Source organism: Pholis gunnellus (assembly GCF_910591455.1).
Source record: "Pholis gunnellus genome assembly, chromosome: 5".
Classification (NCBI taxonomy): Eukaryota; Metazoa; Chordata; class Actinopteri; order Perciformes; family Pholidae; genus Pholis; species Pholis gunnellus.
The window spans coordinates 17,203,136-17,222,948 of record NC_136531.1 but is presented as its reverse complement, the minus strand read 5'-3'; the positions used below and the strand labels follow the sequence as shown (position 1 = coordinate 17,222,948).

The 19,813-nt window shown below is 43.1% G+C and overlaps 2 protein-coding genes across 2 annotated transcripts; both read right to left on the bottom strand.

The window, feature by feature from the left end:
- Window positions 1-388: 388 nt before the first annotated feature.
- Window positions 389-5,268, bottom strand: LOC306696049 (germ cell-specific gene 1-like protein; the record flags this gene model as incomplete). The annotated part of the gene is made up of 5 exons (XM_079159537.1): window positions 389-683; window positions 1,252-1,363; window positions 1,728-1,880; window positions 2,804-2,851; window positions 4,980-5,268. 5 exons carry the CDS (start codon window positions 5,266-5,268, stop codon window positions 389-391), a joined length of 897 nt encoding a protein of 298 aa, XP_079015663.1.
- Window positions 5,269-9,600: 4,332 nt separating this feature from the next.
- Window positions 9,601-18,495, bottom strand: sec23b (SEC23 homolog B, coat complex II component). Its single transcript, XM_079159382.1, has 19 exons — window positions 18,349-18,495; window positions 16,874-17,101; window positions 16,415-16,472; window positions 16,217-16,303; window positions 15,569-15,805; window positions 15,365-15,447; window positions 15,099-15,243; window positions 13,869-14,027; window positions 13,543-13,658; window positions 13,260-13,383; window positions 13,035-13,115; window positions 12,838-12,927; window positions 12,483-12,589; window positions 12,004-12,157; window positions 11,760-11,837; window positions 11,446-11,607; window positions 11,217-11,303; window positions 10,812-11,033; window positions 9,601-10,199 (listed from the first exon to the last, which is right to left on the bottom strand). Exons 2-19 carry the CDS (start codon window positions 17,092-17,094, stop codon window positions 10,110-10,112), a joined length of 2,301 nt encoding a protein of 766 aa, XP_079015508.1. The 5' UTR covers window positions 17,095-17,101; window positions 18,349-18,495; the 3' UTR covers window positions 9,601-10,109.
- Window positions 18,496-19,813: the final 1,318 nt, after the last annotated feature.

Sequence of the window (19,813 nt, the reverse complement as noted above, 5' to 3'; positions counted from 1 at the left end):
TCAGTCACAGAAAGTCATATAGATTAAATTCATAACCAGTTAAAAGTTCCTCACAGTAACTTTAATAAGGCTATTAGCATCTGAGAGGCCCTCACTCTATTTCTATGGGTATACTTCACATTTTCTTTTAATTCTACATTGTGGTAGGTTACACAAACAGTGACAACACCTTCATCTGTGAGGTTAGCTCATGTCCACTTTTTTCAGTTGAAGCTGGTTTGACCCACGATTAAGGCAGTGAATCAGGAGGAGCTAATGATGCATCCCTGAAATCCTGTCCAGCTGTTCGTCCCAAACTGAATGCCGACCACATATGGACAACAGTGCTCCCATCCATCAAGTTGCCACACACCGAGAGCGATGCCACCACCTAACTGCCCCGTCATGTTCAGCACTGCTCTTCCCCTAAAGATGTTGCAATGTCACTCAGGTCCAGAGAGTCAGCAGGTGTGAGAGTTTTCCTGCCACTTTTCAGGCTCTGGCTGGGATAAACCTCCACAGATTTGGAGATGGAGTGCAGGGAGCATTCCCGTAAATATCCGAAAGCCTCCCGCGCGTGCTCCTCGCGTATGCTTTGTTCGAAGGTCTTGCGTTTGTGCCTGAACTCGATGACGGTCTTTGTGTAGGAGTTGAGTGTGGTGACTGATGCGCCCATGCAGCAGGTGAAGGACGCCCAGGCCATGCTGATAGAAAACAGAACAAAAATAAATTCACTTTGTAATTCAGCATTTGATGAAAAATGGGTGAGCACCATGTAGGGACACAATTCAAATTGCATTTGGACTTTTTTTTTACCCCTCAATATTTTTCGTTTGTGGAGATTTGTATGAATCACTTCAAAGTCCTTCTGCTCCCCTCAAGCATGCCGGCCCACACGGGAGATCAGACAATCATCGTCTCATGTACTTTTCATGCGGGTTGGTTAAATCCCACAAAAGGTCAAGTATTGTTTAGCCTCTAAAGCACATTTTCAGCATCCTGTGCATATTGTAAAGGAGTGAAATATCATCCCCTTATGCAATTCCAATTACGCCTGCATTGGGGCTTTGGACACCAAAGCCTAATCCTGTCATAACATGAGAGCTTTGGGCTGTTTTCATTAGAGACAGTGATGCTGGGGTGAGAGCAGAGCTACAACCCACTATTTGGGGCTGCTACAGGCAGAATGGAATCCCTCATCAACGGGTGAGTCAACTGAACTGTATTTATATAGCAGTGCTTCACGTGGTATTGGTAAACTACCAGTCATACCAGAAGGACCAGCCGTAGTCCCAGTTGTAGGGCCTCCAATCAGGTGGACCGAGAATGACAGTGACCTGGAAGACCTGTGAGTACATCATATGAGCCACCATGCCAAGAAGACCTGAAATAATGCATACAATATGTAGATGGTTAGATGGCTGCGTGGCTTGTGGTTCAAATACAAGATATACACAAAGAACTCTTCAGCAATAAGATGATTTGTTTCTACAGACTGAGAGTAAAGCCTTTTCATGTACGCACAAATACGCACGCATGTAAACAAAATAAGGACGTGCCAATTTTGATAGCCTTAAATCCCCATCCAAATAGTTTATCATGTTTACCAAGATAGGATATGATAAGTTGTGCATGTCTTTTATCAAGTTGCGTAAACAGGAATCACAAACACTAAAATGTAAAGCGCATCACCATAAAAACAAGCAGTCACAGCCTCTCAGTTGATAACACATCAAATGTGGCTATACCTGAGAGCACAGTGAAGACAGCGGCGAAGGCGTTGAGCTTGAGTCCATCGATGACGTTGCTGGAGTGGACCAGGTCTAAGCACATGAGGCTGAAGCCCACCACCAGCAGAACAATGTACAGCATCTCAGAAACCAGCGACAGCCACAGCATGCCTGCAAAAAGGGCCCATTTGATTATGACAACGTCAAATATTCACATGACATATCATATCATGTACAGTACATTTACAGTATGTTACAATACATCCATAGTACAGATGGTAGTTGACAAGTCCTTTTAAATGTACTGCTGTTTAATTATACCGAACTGTGAATTATTCTTTTGTTATTTAAATATCGGTCTTGTTTTGGAGGACTTATATCTATTCCAACATTTCAGTGTTTCCTCTGGCAGCAAATAGGGGCTGATGTTACATGTCTGAGTGCTACGATGCTGAATTTCAGCTGATGTCAGAGCTCTCAAATCTACTCCACATCTTACTCAGCTTTCCAATGAATCAAGCCGAGCCTAATCGCATCTCCATTGCAGTCTCCGTCTCGTCTTTGATCCCATTGAATCGTCTCACAGCGAGACAGGAAATGAGTATTTCCTTTTAAAAACGACAGCGTCGACACAGCTGAAAATCCTAAACGTGAACATCGAATGTGTGTGGCTTTATTTGTGGCTCTGTGGTTTCATATTAAACGGCCAATACCCAAAATTAAAGTTAGGTGCTTATTGAACGTTGAGAGCTGTTGAGAGAGCTTCTCAGAGACAATTGAAATGCCCACAATCTTGTTTATTATGCACCTTGCCTTTGGGCAGTCACTGTACTGTCATCATCTAATCATCTAAAAGATTTCGGAGGGGGTTTCACAAACATGACACATTTCTTTGGAAAGGCAGAGATGTGCTTCCAGCCATTCCACTTCTTTGCACATTGGAGGATCGGTGAGTGAGGGCCGATACAATAAACCTTCCTAACCTTAGTCAAGCAGCATTCAAACACTCCACTGAACAGATTAGTAACTGTTTCACAAGTGTCCTCGTCGGATTGTTGGAGAACTTTTGATCATGCTGAGCAGAGGACACTCACCTTTCTCTGACGGCGGGGCCAAGTCGATGAAGCTTCTGCACATCTCACCTGCAGCAGAAAGATATCGTCATGACTTAGCGCAGCACGGTATCGGTGGACTCTTTAGCCAATACTTTATGTTGAATTCACTCCGTGGCAGTTCAGAAATAAGTGAGTCATGTGTTTGTGGAGGAGTTCGAAGGACATGCGAGTTGTTGAAAAGGTCAGAGAAGAGCGGTTTAGGATTAAACAAAACGGAATAAATAAATGCTCTTAGTACTGAACTGATACAGGCCTAAATCCAAGCCCTAACATGTGTTTAATTCCCAATGTCTGTCCAGGTGTGTTTTGCTGGATCGGCTTATGACCTCCTGCCCGATGACCACACAGCAACAGCAGATTCAGAGTTTGTACGTTCCAAAATGAATAAACAGAATGTTGAATAAGAGGCATATGTCAGAAATGCAGCTTTTTGGGCTTCTGATTCAGTGTCACCAGCTGCTGTGTTGGCAACGCTGCTTAACATCTGGATCCTGTTCTATTGAATAACAGGTACTTTGCAAAGAATTACAATGATAGAACAGAATAGAGATATCATCCTGTATTTCTAAGTTTAATTACACCTGTCAAACCGTAAACACACTTGGAGACGTAATGAGAGGCCGTGTGAATTTAACAAACGGAATGAAGAAAAATAAATAACCCTTAACCCAAACACAGTCCTGCAGATGTAATGTTTTCCTTCTGTCATCTGTTGAGCAGAGCATGTCGCTGGATTTGTTGTAAGTTGAACACTTTAATCAGGTAGAAGGAGGGTGGCAACAGCTGTTTTGAGGAAAAACTCATCAAGGCCCCGTTACATAATCCTTATTAACTCAAGCTGTCTCAGCCCCCCCCCCCCTCCTCCTCCTCCTCCTCCTCCTCCTCCTCCTCCTCCTCCTCCTCCTCCTCAACGCACAGACACTTGATGAGATGGGCATGTGCTAGGAATTCCCTCTGAAGCAATCTCAACGTGCGGTTCATTTCTCGTCTTAAGCATCATAAACGTATGAATTATTAATTATTAACACATTATCACAGTTATAAGCTCAGTGGTGTTGGACTGAGTTTGAAGATGGATGCGGGGACAAGTCCTAATCAAGTTGCAGTGAACTAACCAGAGAGGACTAATCTACCCTGATCCCAACTTTGACTAGAACTTTCACCCTTTCTGACGCACGACACCTTGGCAACTCATTCCCCCCCCCCCCCCCCCCCCCCCCCCCCCCCCCCCCCCCCTTGAGCCCTTTGTTATTAAATTACCAAATTACTTTTCCTGTGAAGAAATTAAGCTCTACCAGATACCACTCACAGTTTTTCTCTTCCCTTTGGCTTAGGCTGTGAAGCAATCACAATTGTGCCCCTATCCAGTCACCCACTTAAGGCCCCAGAGTAGAAAACTGGATGTGTGTGAGTGTCCTTCTTCTCCCCTTTTAAACTTTAAACTGAAGCTCCCACTGCTGCTGCTCTGCATTCCATGCCAGATAAAAACAGATCTCACTAGATCCCTGCAATTTGAGGAGCACACTGATATAAATGGAAGGCGATTATCCCGCAATTGTCATGAGAGGGAATAAATTAAAGAGAGCGACTAATCTCCATTTGAACTGAGAGCTCCATTAGGACAAATGAAGGAGATAAAATGACTGAAATGAGTTTCCACGGTGGACATTTGTTTATGTGGGATTGTGTTTTAAAGTGGGATTGGTGAGTCACTGGTTATGTAGGCTGAGACAATAGCCTCATGTCTGGTTAAGTGACGACAATGATGATCTATTCTGCTACAATTAAAACAAGAGATAGTGAAAAGTAGAACAAAATTGTTACGATAGCCCCAATTAGATGTTTTGCATAGTTTTTAAAATCATTTTTTATCAATAAAAATATAGGCGTATTAAAATTGTTTGAAACAGTGATACAAATAAAAAATGACTTTTTTTTCTACATCAAAGCTTTTTTCCTCATTTCCTCATCAGAAATGATTTCCTGGACATATCCCTGCGATCACATGCAACATCTCATCATAAATAATTACACTTTGGACACAAGCAGTGAGCATCAAATTAACTTTGTCCCACGGTGAGGCATAAAGTAAAGCTATACAACTTTAGTCCAGGGGCCACACACACACACACACACACACACCTTCTCCTCTTACTTTCATCGTGGATGTTTTCCTCACATGAGAACCAGATGCCGGTGTGGAACTGTCGGAACAGGAACCGGTCGTCCCCGGTCTCCCAGCTGTACACCACTTTGTTCGGGTCTGTCTCGTTCACTCCGTAGTCAATACACTGGTGCGTCCGCAGCTTGCTGCACTCCGGCTTGGGGACTCTCTGGGTCCCCACGCACCAGTAGGTCGTTATGAACGCGGTCGTTGAGAAGAAGATGGCAAAGAAGTTCAAGGTAACCGACAAAAGGCTCCTGCATTTGCGAGTGGTCTTCATTGTCCGTGAGAAGGATTCAGCGGCGCGCGGAGGACCAAAAAGTTCATGGGTGCGAGCCAAGTGGAGAAGATGCTCGAGTCCCGGTTAATTTCCAAACGCACCTGGTGGAGGTAACGGTCCCATTTGGCGCTCCACGGTTACCGGACATCTCCATTGATGATGAGGATACCGACAGCATCCCCACTCTGAGCTCAGCCGTGTGTCCGAGTGTCACATATTAAGACTTTATTTTTCTCTTCCACGCGCGATGCCCCACGAGGGTTCAGCCTATAGGGTGTCACGTTGTCAAAGGATTTGACGCTTGCTTGCATCAAGTGTGGGATTTTCTGATGATGCAGATGCTCTCTCTCTCTCTCTCTCTCTCTCTCTCTCTCTCTCTCTCTCTCTCTCTCTCTCTCTCTCTCTCTGTTAATAGGATGTATCTCCTCCTCACAATGTATCAACCTATAAGTACTAGCAGACATATTTCACTCCAAATTTCAGAATTAGAGAAAACTGCAGGAGGAAGAGGATTAAGGGCTACTCCAGCAATAGTGGTACATTTAGAAGAAAAAAAAAATCACCAAGTTGGGGGCCATAAGAGACTAAATATTACAAAGAAAGGAAGCAGCATTGGCAAGACAGACTTTAAGTCCCTTTTGCTGGACATGTCAAGTCAGTTGGATTCTACAATAGCTAAAAGAGTAACTAAATGGCATCTTTAATTCGACCATCCCTGCCTCCTAAATACCCACATCCTTTACCCTGAAGAAGCACAATTCATGATAACCCTGATGACATCGCCAGCGTTATTAAAACAAAACATTTGGGGAGTTTCCGCCGCAGAGTAGCTACTGCATGTGAGAGGAAACTTGATGTGTCCAATTGGCAGAGTCAACACAAATGTTGGCATTTGGAAGACGTTACCCACGAGTACAGTGATTCTTCTGTGTGAGAACGAGCTAAAAATACCAGTCGTTTGAGCCTCCGTGCAAACAGTCCTTACAACCCCAGAGTAAATGAGGCCAGATAGGCCTGATATCTCTGTCACCTCAGCAGCGTGCCCCCATGTTCAGCCACCCGGAGGCTAAGCCGCACTTCAACATGACTCTGAAAACGGACAAATCAGGTCACCAACGCGCCCTAAGTACCCACTATTAAACAAGCTGCTGGGGATACTGTCCGTATTATACCACCTTGGCGTGAGCTTGAACATAAAGGTTATCAAGGGGCAAGTGGCACATTTACTGCTGCATTTGCACAGGATTAAATCTTCCACTTCAAAAAACACTTGGCTCTTTATCGTACAGGTTTATAGGCATACAAATAAGAAATGCAATTCGATGAACTGCTTTGGTCCCACTCCGTGCGAGTGATCCCGTCCGTCTACACGTCTCACAGCATCAACGAGCGCCCCGTGTCCTGAAATCACCCAGCTTTTGTTGCCACCAGTGTGCCAACGGTCTTATTGAATATCAGCAGCACATTGGAAGACTTTCACGAGGCTGGCGATAATTTGAAGTTAATCCCTGCTCTCAAGTTAACACAACAGTTCAAGTCCTCATTGTGGGAATGAATGTCATCTGACACGTCCACCAAAGCCTTTAGGAGAATAATAAACGAGTTTGGCACGTGTCAGAAGAGGCAGTGATGTACACAGCACACACTACATGAAGATAGATGTTATAGGAATTATAGGACTATTTGTGTGAATCTGAAGTGTGTGTGTGTGTCTGAAATCTTGGTACACCTTTAGTCATTAGATCATCCGACTGTACAGTGCTGCATTATGCAGGATCATGATGATATTGTTTCCCAGCTTCAGGCTCTCTAGCACAGCTATTGACCACTTTGGATCCAGCTCTGTCCAAGAATCTGGGGTTCATTTTTGATACAGAATTTTATTTCGACATCCTTTGTTATATTTTTGGCGAGATGTGCAACTAAGCAACTAAAGTTGATGTGGCAAACTTGTCAGCACAACACCGACATATTATCACCTTGCCTCCTGCCGTAAGTGACCAAAACAATATTTCATTGAAAGTCTAAAGCTAATATTAGCTAATGTTAGCAAACTTTAGATAGACATTGGTGTGCAACTGACATTAGTGAGTCAGTCTGCTGACTTGGCAAGCTTCTGCTAATGTTACTCGTTGCATTCCCCGTCATCCATATATGTTTGATTCTAACTCGGATAATCTGTGCTGTATTTAATCTTGAGGTTGCCTTAGCTGTTGGGTTCAACAGCTCACTTTAATGCTACATACATTCTCAACATGTATATGGCATATATGCTGTGTTCACATTGTGACCACAGCTGCTGTTCAGAAAAGGTTACAGATCTTGTTTTAAAGTGTTAATCCTCAACATTTCAATCCTGGTTGATTTAGAATTTCTATTTGAATGAACACAATGGAGTTTAGCAGTCTGGAGTCTTGGACTGTGTCCAAAAATCCATACTAACATGTCATTTCTTTCAGAAATGTGTGCATAGTTCAATTTTTTTTTCTGTGTAAATGATGGAGAAAAACTGTAATGCAGTTGGTAATACTGTAAATATGGCAATACTTTCATTAGTGGGCCATAGGCTGTTCTATTCTGTTTAAAAAGTTACTACTCGTGACTTTTCTCTCCATGCTTCTGTTCCTCTACATTAAATTTGATGAAATCTGCAATATAAAGATGACTATTACTGCTACTCTTAAAAGGGATGTTCCTTTGGAGTGTTATTTCACACCTAGGTGACTATTAGCACATACAGCTGTGGCTGTGAGCTTTTTCTCACAGCCAAAAATATACTCAAATACAATATTAATATACATTCAGACTCAAGTTTAAGCTCATTTAATCTGAACAGCAAAGGAGCAGAACTATATTATTTATGGTAGGCGTCATGTGACTACAGCATTGTGGATCATAGTTATATAATCGTGCTATGACATATTCCATATAGAAACCTTACATAAGTTCTCTGGGACAGAAAGCAGAATGGATTGCTCTGGCTGCTGGACTAGAACTGATCCGTTAGGATTTGATAGGAGATAATAAGACAACACATTTCCTCACAGCTTTGCCTAAGCCTGGGAATCACACGGACATGAGCATCATAAATGATCACTGTTGGAAAAAAATGAAAAAAATCTTAAATTAATGTTCTTTTGTTCCTCTGAACGTCATCGAACAAGCACAGCCGCATTCCATCGCATGGTTGAAGACGGACACGAGTATAGACACACAGATTCAAATGAAGACATGATTGCTTTCCCTTTATGAGATCATTTCATATCCACGTATGGCGTCACATCTCACGCAGCTGCACCAACCTCAACTGAAAAATGCACAGACCTAAAAGGAGCTTTTGGCATTGTGCAGCAGTCTCTATGTCAAGAGATTAAGAGCCGTTGCATTGCATCTCTTTTTACTTGGCCTTGAATACCTTTGGAGCATATGTGATTTCAGAGTTCAACATTATAAGGCCTAAGCTCTTGATAGACACAGACTTCATTTGTATTTCAGTGGCAACTTCCGCTTAAAGCTGCTAAGAGTAGAATTTGCCTCTAAACAGATAGCCCCTAAGGATTAGTCTTCATAATCTGCCGTTCACTGATCCTCGAAATCATACTGTCTGGGTGCTCTGAAATCAGCTTAGTAACAGTAGATGGTGTGTGCAAGTGGTTTTATGATTGGGATTGCGTGCCGTGCAGGCATTATGTACAGTAGCAATAAATTTAAAAAAGAAAAAAGACAATTGTTGAGAGAGAGTGCCGTGCCATCTACTATTGTAGCAACATGCTGCGTGCAAATCTGCAATCCTTGACCTGCAAGAGCAAGGCCTTTCCTTCTGCTGCACGTCAACAAACAGATGCCTGGTGTATGAACTGAGCATCTCTGGTTAGCTCAGTTCCTACGTTTCTAACCCGGGGAAAATGCTTCGTGAACAGGCGGCGGCGCATGCCGGAGCAAGGACAGACGACACAGACAGAATCTGTTTCCTGCCGACAGGGCTTTATAGGGATAGCATTAGGAATCCAGACAGGATCTAAACCAAACAACTGTCCCTTTTATACAGACTTACAGTATATTGAAGTTTGATTAGGAAGACACTTGGGCAATCACCGGGTGCAAAATACCAGATGGTGATGAGAGGACTAAACTATAGAGTGCCTTATAAAGTAAAAAATAAATCTCAATGTTCGTCATTGGAAACGGAGTCGGTCTCAGTTGGGTTGATGTGATTGACTACAATTCCTCAGAACATTAATCCTTATTATTCGGAGGGAATTTTCTTGGAAAACACAGGTATAATCCACGTAGGATTTTAAATCTATATGTCAAACTCTATATAACAAGCCATCAGTGTGAAGAATTTATTCATGAGAAAATGTTATCTTTAGCTATAGACAAAGCAGACACATACAAGCATCCTATTTGGACAGCACATTTAACCAATTCTGATGCAGTAGACGTATATTTATAGGACAAACAAACACAAATAAAACAAAAGAACTTATCATTAGTCTAATTATTCTGTAATATCAAATATAAAAGAGAGAGTATTTGATATTGCTTACATGAGGACAGTCTTGAGTACTGGAGCAGTTTCTTATAAATAACAAGTTAATGAAAATGAGTAGAAATATCACTTCTTCTTCATATTAGGAATGTGTTGTTTCCCCCCTTTTTTTCTGTTCATTTTGTAGCATGGATATGTCACACATGACTCCAGAAAGGACACAATCAAGCACGCACATACAGTGGACTTTCTGGGTTTGGCTCATTTAAAAAAACAGGGGAAATAAATGTTAATGGATCCCGATGTCGTAAAGTGAATGTCCGATCTCTTTGTGGTGGAATAGAGACGTCTACGTAGAGCTGGAAACAGCCAGCTTCTTCAAGTGGTCCATGAAGACCTGCAGGCTGACGTCATCGGTGAGGATCGGGGCGCCCGTCTCCTACAGATGCACAGGAAGCAAATGGGACACAAACAGAGGCTGAGTGATTTATGCACTTTGCGGACAGATCTTTTCATCACATAACTCTGATCCCATGATCACTTTAGTAGAGCAAAACTGGTTTATCACTAAGATTGGCTTATGCAGGGCCTTGTTCTCTTCATAACCTCATTCTCGGGCCGCTGTAGAGGTATTCACATTGTTTATAAACAGCGGGGTATAGCTCTTATCTTGGGCAATAAAAAGATTGATGCTATTTTCGGCTTTCAATCTAAATTCAGAGGTTAGCAAATATAAGACCTGGATTTTCCGACAGTTTGACTTTAAATTTCCCCCCAGGGGTACAGACAATCCTGGTGTTTTAAAGTCTTCATTTGGAGGCCAGAAGTAAATGAGAAATTTTGGAAACTTGCATAAATTGTAGTTTTATACTGATGTGTTATGAAAGCGCTGTAGGAGGTTGTAAACAACTTGAGTCCACTGAAGCTGCATGAGGAGCGAGACGAATGAGTGAAAATCCACTGACATCTTTAGATGGTCTGCCCAAAATGTTGTTGACCTCTAAAAGCAATCTTTTTCTGAAGCATTGAGTTGTAGCTTATAATGCCGTACCTGTCCCCAGGCGTAGAGGTTATTGTGGGTCTGCGATGGGTTGACCTTAGAGAGCAGGAAGCGAGCCTGGGAGCCTCCGTGCTCTGTGTCGACGTAGCGCGGCATGGGGAAGCGCGTCTGCAGGATCTCCTGGGCATCGTCCAGTGGAGCCAGCAGCAGCTGTTTGAAGTTCTCGTACTCGGCCATTTCCTGGTAGCCGGCCTTACGCCACTGGGCTATGGTCTGGAAATTTTAAAAAAAAGGACATTGACAGCATTAAGAAACAGCCTTCTGTATCAGCTAATGTGTCGTTATCCTTTAGAAAGAAATTCAAGAAATGACAGACAGGTGGAGATTTTTTGGAACTAAAAGGGGATAAATCAAACGTCGCCCTGCTGGAGATCTAAATGGATATAACTGTCTCACCTCGCCATGGTAAATAACCAGCTGGAAGAAAGTGTCCATCAGCAGGATTCGATCTGGCAGGATACTGCTGCTGTCCAGGAGGACGGGCTGTGAAGGAAAAACACCGTTTGGAACAACTCAAGCACCACATAACTGACACACATTTCTTATGAAAGTCCTGATGCTCCTCTAACGCTGATTATAATAATAATGATAATAATAATGATGGTGTGGAGGGGGTGAGGCTGACCTCTGGTGGTCCATGGAAGGAGTATGAGTAGAGGATGGGCTGGATCATGATCAGGGACTGGGTCAGGTCCTGCCTGACAAAGTGGTGCCTGTAATAGGACGACTCATCGGGGCTGTTGTTGAACACCTGCAGGAAGGGCGACCGCCGCAGGTGGAACATAAACTGCAGGTGGAAGAGAGGAAAAAGTTAGTTTTTTTGAATGTCCTAACGCTAGTCAATTACATTTATATTATAATTAGGATTGATCAAGTCATATTTTAATCAGCTCTATAATGATTGGGAAAGATTCTATTTAGTAATTATTATAAGTTCACCTGTGGGTAGAGGGACAGAGACTCAGACAGTTTGAAGGATGTCGGATCATCTTTGTTGAACTGGCCGAACTTCTGACACTGAAACCAAGGGAGACAAAACACCGTTCAAACAATGAACACAAACCGTACACAACCTGGCACATCATACGTAAGCAAATACGGATTGGCTTTATATCACACAATCCAAACTATGCATTGTTCTCATCACAATGTGCAGGTAGGGAGGCGTGGGAGCGGCACTCACCAGGCGGATGAGCTGCCTGTCGAGCCAGCGCAGGACATCTGGTCCCTCCTCCGACTCCGCTCTGAAGACTCCCAGGCGAGCCATGAGCACTGCGGCCACCTCCTGGTCGAACGACGACTCGATGTGCTGAATTTGGGACTGTGCATCTGCCCAGCTTAGGTGGGGACAGAAAGAAAGGTGCAGGTGAGCACGGGTGTGATGTGAATGACGCACATACAAACAGGTTTCTGAAGGCTTCATTATATCGCCAACACCTGTCAATTTTCCATTTAAAAATACGTCACTGTGTTTTACTGCTGCGCCAAATTCCTTGCATGTGTAACATACTTGGCAATAAACTGATTCTAGGTGCGTGAAGTGAATATTCATTGGACAGTCTTTGCTGCAAAATAAGCTAGCTTGTTAATAATAATAATAATAATAATAATAATGATGTTCCAGGTTGACATGGAGGGAAGTAGAGGTGTATGGTGTCTTACTTCCTTGCGATGGTAGTGACCCGTATCCTCCTTTGTGTGTTAGAGTGCTGGTACTGGGTGACAAACTGGACCGCCCCTCGGCCACCTTGGGGGACTGGTGCATTGTGCTACACGCAAAACAGAAGAGACAGTCAGACTACTATTGTCGATCACTTCTCTCTTTGAATGAGCCGAACAAATGGTCTTCTACCAAGAGGAAAACGACACAAAAAGAAGTCCTTGTTTCACTAAACAAAGCCTTCATCCCAACACAATTATTCACTTGTTTGATACGATTAGCGAGAGTACTTTAATCCGCCTACAGTAATCCCATCAGAGCTCACAAGATAAGGTTCAAGTTTTTTTTTTTTTTTACCTGATTCACCACTTCAAAATAAATGCCCAAAGTGGTGGAGGGGTTGAGACCGCACACTTTCCATTGGTTCGTGCCACCGATACCCATCTCCTACACAGGACAGAGAACATATTGTTGTGGATGCCTGTAAACAACAGCTCTCACACTACAATACAATTGTGTGAAGGAAGAAATTTGACTGCTGGGCAGCGACTCACAGTCTCTGAAACACACGGGCCCTTGGAGTTGAGTGAAACACACGGTCCAATGGTCCCGCAAACCTTCACTTCCCTTGATGTCTATAGAGACAGAAAGACACACGACATAAGTATACAAGTACAGATCTACTTTGTGCTCTGAAAAGAATCACAACGTTTGAGCGATTGACACGAGACACAACAATGATATTCATTGTGACTCAGACGACTTAATCACTTCTTTACCTTGACTTCTAGGACTCCACCGAAGGCCATGCGGAAGTCTCCGTTGAAGTCTTTGCTGAAGACTCTCTGGAAGGTCTGCTTGAACAGGGAGGTGTTGAAGGAGTCTCCCATAACAATGTGGCCCCTGATAATAAAACAGAACACATTTATTTAGAATCTATTCTAAAAGGTATTTATGCATTAAAAGAAAAAAAGGAAAAGAAATAAAGAATTACACATCTTTAACAGTTAGACTAATATAATCCCACACCCTCAACCAATCAAACAGTAAGTGCTGACGTACCCGGTAAAATTAGACAAGCACTTCATCTCCAGCAGTCCCGTCTGGTCCAGGGCACAGGCGTAGATATCAATACAGTGGCCATTTACTGCTGAGCGGTTGGCCATGGCTTCATAGTACTGTGATACAAAAAACAAGGAGACAAAAAGACATGAAATTACAAATTGTCAGTGAACATACCCTAAATACGTTGTGTAAATGGATTTGACTTTATTGCATATTTGGGGGAAAAGTCAGTTATAACAACAGATTGTAAGAGGAAAAGTTCCATTAAATAGAAGTATTGTTGCAAATGCCAAGACTTGCAGAGGGTTGATGCACTGGCTCACCTTGGTGGCTTTCTTCAAATGGCGAGCGTTGTCTTTCTGGATGTCATGCCAGGAGCGGATGGGGGTCTTCAGCTCGTCTCCCACCACCATGCCTGGGCCTTGGGTGGGGGGCCCTCCGATGAACAGCATCACACGAGCCCCTGTGTTGGGGAATGTACCCTGAGGATGAAGAGATAAAGAGTCTTGAACAAGCTGCTAGCTTGACAGCTGTGAGTAGCAACAACAGCCATGTTTGTGGTTTACGTTCGTTATCGTCATTTTGGGGGAGTGGCTTTGGAGGGACGGGCTGTCAGTGCTGCCAACTTTTTAGAGACTTTTGAAGCAAGTGTTGCTATCATTGGAAAACAGTTGGGATGATTTTGTTGGTTGGATTATTTCAAAAATCTAGTGCACTCAAGATCACAAACCCTATCTTTAGCTGAATGTATGTATAGAGAGTATCACAGGTCTGCTGAGTGCTTTTAGGGAATCGGTTTTCAGAGGGCAGACCTCACAGCCAACACGTCCAACTAAGTCCATAGTCCAGGAGTCTGGCAAAGAAACAGACCTTTGGTAGTATGCCACATCGTCACAGAGCCACTGAAATCAGCTTTTAAGTTCTACGTAAACAGTGATTCATTTATACAGGGACAAAGTGTACTCGCGATCAAACAAATAAGCCCACAATGCTGGTGGATGCTAACCACTTTGTGCAGTTCTGCTTTTTATGCAAAAAGGCTTATTCATCAAGTCAAATGCCTCTTGACAAATCAGTGACTCTAGAGTCCCTGAAACAACCAAATGTATTCTAATCAGGCCTCGTGTCCTATCTGCTGAAGGGGAGTACAGCGGGGGAACGATCTGTTGCGTCAGTTGCATAACCGCTCAGATTAGCTGTAGGAGAAGAGAGGATAGTAATGGTGGAGGGAAAAGACAGAAGGCAAACAAGGAACGAGCCTTTGAACTGACAAAGCTCACGTACTGTTCCTGCAGAAGATAGTCATCAGGCAGTCTGTGCCTTGCTGAACAGTTACATGTGGCACAGTCACGTTGAAGAGGCCAAAGTTCAGGTGACGGTGAAGCGCCTCATTACAGGACTGATAATTCATTTGTATCCAGAGAATAAGGTTCGGATTTGGATTTAAATTGTGTTGAACCACCACATGCAAGATACTCATAGTCCGGTTTTATTAGTATCCAAACTTTGTGTACAATATTATCTAAGCTTCTGCATGTGTGTGTAGACTTTACCTCCAGCAGGCCGACAGCAACAGTCAGCGCAACACCGGTTGAGCGCAGCGGCCGTTTGCCCTGAGGGACAGGCCACGGGTCTCTCTGAAGCTCACCGAGCAAGTCGGTCAGATTCATATCCACTTTGTGCACGGGCTGAAGGAACCTGTATTTGAACACAAGCACACCTTAGACAAAGGAAAGCTGGGAGGTGTGTTTCCTAACTTTTGGAAACGGCTACCATTAACTGGCTAAGCCCAGAGGCGAGTGTTAATGCTCCTCCTTACCTGCAAGAAGCGGCAGCATCCTGAGGTGCCAGAGGGCGACCTTGTTGTCCTGCTGCTGCTGGCTTTGTTAAACCCAGCAATTCCTGAAACACAGCAAAAAAAAAAGGAAAGAAAAACAATTATTACAGTTGGGCTTTTTTTTCACACATAAATCTCCTAATTTGTCTCATATCTCAGAGTCCTCATTCCTTTGGCGCCACCAACCTGGATTTGTTTGGAGGTGAGGTCTTTGGTGCCCCTGAACACGTAGCTCTTGGCGATCCCCTCACAGCTGAGCTCGTGAACCTGAACCATGCGTCCGAATGTGATGAGGCCCACCAGAGCGTCGGGTGGCAGCAGGCTGAGTGACATCTGAAGGGACTCCTTGAGGGCCTGGAGGTCCTCTTCCTCCAAACACGTGTCCACCACATAGAGGAAGATCAGAGGGGCTGTGGGTGCACGCTGTAAATAGGTGAGAAAGGGGAAGGTTACACATTTTGTTTCTGCATATTTACACTAGCAGAGACACTCATATATATGCATTATCCATGAAGGCACCCTTGTTAGCTAATAGTAAATAATAGTAGTCAGGCCCTCATTGGCTGCAAAGTCAAGGATGTTTGTTTATTTCAATAACTGTATAACTTAAAATGTCAAAACACTACATGATTATGACAAACCTCTTTTGCTAATGTACCATATTAGCTGCACCTGATTAGTGTTGATCCCAGTGGCTAAGTACAGGGCCTTTTTTCCCCCCTTGATGACACTGAACACATTGATTATCTGACCCACAACTAGGACACAACAGAGTACATACAATCTCCTTGCACAGGGCTGAGGTCAGAGTGCAGACATGCATGTAGTATTTACCTGTACTATGTACTCAATGGTAGAAAACTGTGGCATGAGCTCCGCTGGCTGGTTCACGTCTGATATGCCTGCGTAAGAGGGAGGGAACTGCAGAGACACAGAACCAGATTAGCAACCTCAATAAAGGAATGCAGCGAGTACAAATTATCGGTCTTGCATAATATCAAACTAAGGTATGCTGTGGACGTCAGTACTTACGGGGTTCCTCTGGAAGCAGAAGTTGCACGCCCATATTTTCGCTCTGAAGTCAACTTGACTGTGAAGGAGTGAGTGAAACAATTGGGTTAAGGATCCACCCATTTGGCAGGAGTGCAACTGTGACACATAAATAAATATGCCTACTTGCAACTCTTATGTACCACACCTAGTATTTGCTGATGCAGGACAAAGCTATTTATGCAAAGCACCAAAATCCCTGCAACCCATTTTATTTTACTTGAGGAACACTAAAATGAAGAAATGTCAAGAACACAGTCGCCACTAGAAAGTTGCACAGACGGTTGAACACAATTCCCGTATAAAGTAGAAGGCTAAAAAATACGTCAAAGTAAAAGGTTGAATACTCAAATTCTTGTTTTTTTTTGATAACTTGCAGTTAAAACAAACATGAAAAAGTTCACATCTGTAAGCAGGGGCATTGTTTCCCATTTAACTCACCATAGAGGGTTGAGCACTGCCTTACAGTTGGCCCGGCTGCACAGAACTGGTTCGTACTGGACCGGCGGAAGGTCAGGCCTCTCCTTGAGCGGTGTGAAGAGACAGGAGACGGGGACCACTAGCCTGGTGGCTTCCAGGCGGCTGGAGGGCCAGAGGTTCCAGCTGAATCTCACCCCATCCCTGTCCTCGTTCTGTTGGATGAACTCCTGGTAGGACGCCATCACTGAGCTTCAGCAGAGACGGAGCACAACAGATCACGGTGATGAATTTAAAGTCCAATAGAAGCAGTAGATATAGTTGCTCCGACAATGGCAGCCTAGACAAGTTTACTGCTCTCCACTGGCTGCAGAGAGCCGCTCTTTATACAGGTGCTCCTTTCCCCTCCCATGCTAAAATAAGACGCAGCTATACAAAGGCATGACGCACACACCTGTCCTAAGCATACCTGAACAGCGTGTTTTGGAACAGTAGAGGAATCCAAGTAGTATTTTTAGGTTACACCTTTGTTTGCCTAGGTCAGTGAGACGTCACACCTTTGGCAAAGTGTCACATTAGATCCTGTTGTGGCAACGGTGCACTTCCGCCTGTTTCTCACCGCGATCTGAGGAACTTCATATTTCCAGAGCAATGCAACTGTATTTCAGCAGGTTTACAAGGAGCATTTGATGAGATGACACAAAAAAAAAATCTTGTGTTGTCAGCTGGGCATAAGATTTCAGAGCGTACAATATGAGCTTAGGCCAGACAACGGTGTACTACGTATGGCTCAGAATAAATATCGTTGTGAACCAATTATAATCCTCAATTTAATATTGATGAATCATCAATGACAAGCATTCCTTAATTCCAGTTTAGCTGCTTACTTATGCACGTCTGTCTTGAATATTTTGGTTGTTTTTTTTTACTATTGGTCAGACAAAACAAGCAACCTGAGGAGAATCAACATCACCTCGAGGAGATAAATCGACAACAATCTTGTTGACCTAATGAAAAGTAAATTGCCCTTATGTGATAAAGGGGATGTGGGGTTGATTCTGTGGTGTTTACTCTGAGGGGAAAGTACAAAAGCAACCTTGAAATTCTATTAAATCATAGAAATATTCACTATTTTTGAAAGATGTTTACAACGGTTAGCTTTAAATAGATAGCACAGGACACGTATCATTACTGATGAACCCACCAGTGAAGGTTAAGACACGTTAACTGTCGTGAACAGCATTTCTGCTCCGAGATGAACAAGCGGCGTTTTCGCTGCGTCTACTAGTAACGATAGTGTCGTAGAAACCACATCAATTCCACAGTAAACGTTGGTGTTAACCGTCGTTGCCAAATATCTATCACTCAAACACCTAAAAGCTAACGCTTCGTTGTGTGTCTGGCTGGTTTAGCTAACGGAATGTAGCATCAACCCACTTCCTGTACCGTTTTTGAATGGAAGCGGCCTACTTTCGAGCAAAGTTAGGTCGGGTGCTTACCTTTTTATATCAGGTTGGTCTCAAGTCTAGACACGAGCAAAAGAGTCTGTTGTGTTCAAAAGAAATTACAGCATTTGGAGGTAAAAGCAGACGGATGTACAGGACAGAAAAACGATAGTGAGGGGATCGCTCCCTACCAGCCGGCTCTTTGCACTTTGCTAAAATGACGTGTTACTCCAAGTTCAGGGGTCTCCTATTGGCTCTTCTATCAATGACGTCGATAGGGCGTGTTATGCGCACGCAAGGGAAGAGGGTAAGCATGGGACATGTAGTTTATATGTAGTTTACAGTGTTGCCCTGCTGCAACGCCGGTGTCTCCCCTAATGGCTGAGTGAGGGAGTCGTAGAGGCTATCTGATGACATTATTGTACAGTGTGATGTCGTGTGAAGAGACCAGTGTTTGTTTTCACTCGTTGCTATCTCACTACTTAGTTGAGCTACTCACTGCGTAGAGATGTGATTAATCTAAACCTATTCATTCTATTAGTAGAAAATGAAGCTACTGAGCTATGGCCCTACATTCTTGAGGCAGGCTACAGTAGTTGAACATTTCCATTGCATGTTTCTATTCCACTATTATTTAGAGGGCATTATTCTACTCTTAATTATAAATCTACCCTACTACATATATTTGAAAGGTATTGGTGTAGTCAATACATTAGAAATGGAACTCTATTGCAATTGAGAGTTATATTAATATAATAATAATAATAATAATAATAATAATAATAATAATAATAATAATAATAATAATAATAATAATAATAATGATAATAATAAGAATAATAAGAATAATAGAATAATAGTGTTACTATTAATAAGATTAGTTTTTTCTTAGATGATTCCTGTGGCATCTACTGGGGTTTATGAATCCTGAAGTCTGAATGAAGTCATGTTAAGAGCAAATAATTATTTATTTTGCTGTGATGGAATTAATCTCAAAATGTACAGAAACAATTTATAATTTATCCAATGCACTGATATGAGGAGAATTGAAATATATACAGTGAAAGAAGACTTAATAAAATGACTTGTAATTTAAATCTAATTGTAACCGAACATAATCGATAGCCTGCTGCTCGCTTTATATGCCAAGTTGATTTAGCCCAAATAAGTATTTATTCAACAGTGTGTATAGCCTACATTCCTGTCTACAACCTGCAGGAAACCTGAGTTTTCCCACTTGCAATTCAAGTAGCTAAAGGAAGTGAACACAGCTTGTTTAGCGTGTCTCTGAACATTAAGTGGCGCTGTAACCAAGCAGCATTTTCGGTGAAGCTTAAACCCCTGGAGGGAGAGAGCTAGAGATGGAAAGAGAGAGAGAGAGAGAGAGAGGGAGAGCGAGAGAGAGGGGGAGAGCTGTTCCCTCTCCTCTCTGTGTTTCTGCCGTGCACAGCGGACTCTCTCCTCTCTCTTTTCGCAGTGTGCTGAACCTGCAGGCGGCAGGTGTGTGTGTGTGTGTGTG

What these genes read in the sequence shown, in the direction of transcription:
- sec23b (XM_079159382.1), bottom strand. Translation starts at nt 17,094, where the DNA reads ATGGCGTCCTACCAGGAGTTCATCCAACAGAACGAGGACAGGGATGGG. An exon ending in TCACCTCCAAACAAATCCAG is followed by an intron (nt 15,448 to 15,568) that starts GTTGGTGGCGCC and finishes GCTGTGTTTCAG; the next exon opens with GAATTGCTGGGTTTAACAAA. An exon ending in ACCTCTACGCCTGGGGACAG is followed by an intron (nt 10,200 to 10,811) that starts GTACGGCATTAT and finishes GTGCATCTGTAG; the next exon opens with GAGACGGGCGCCCCGATCCT.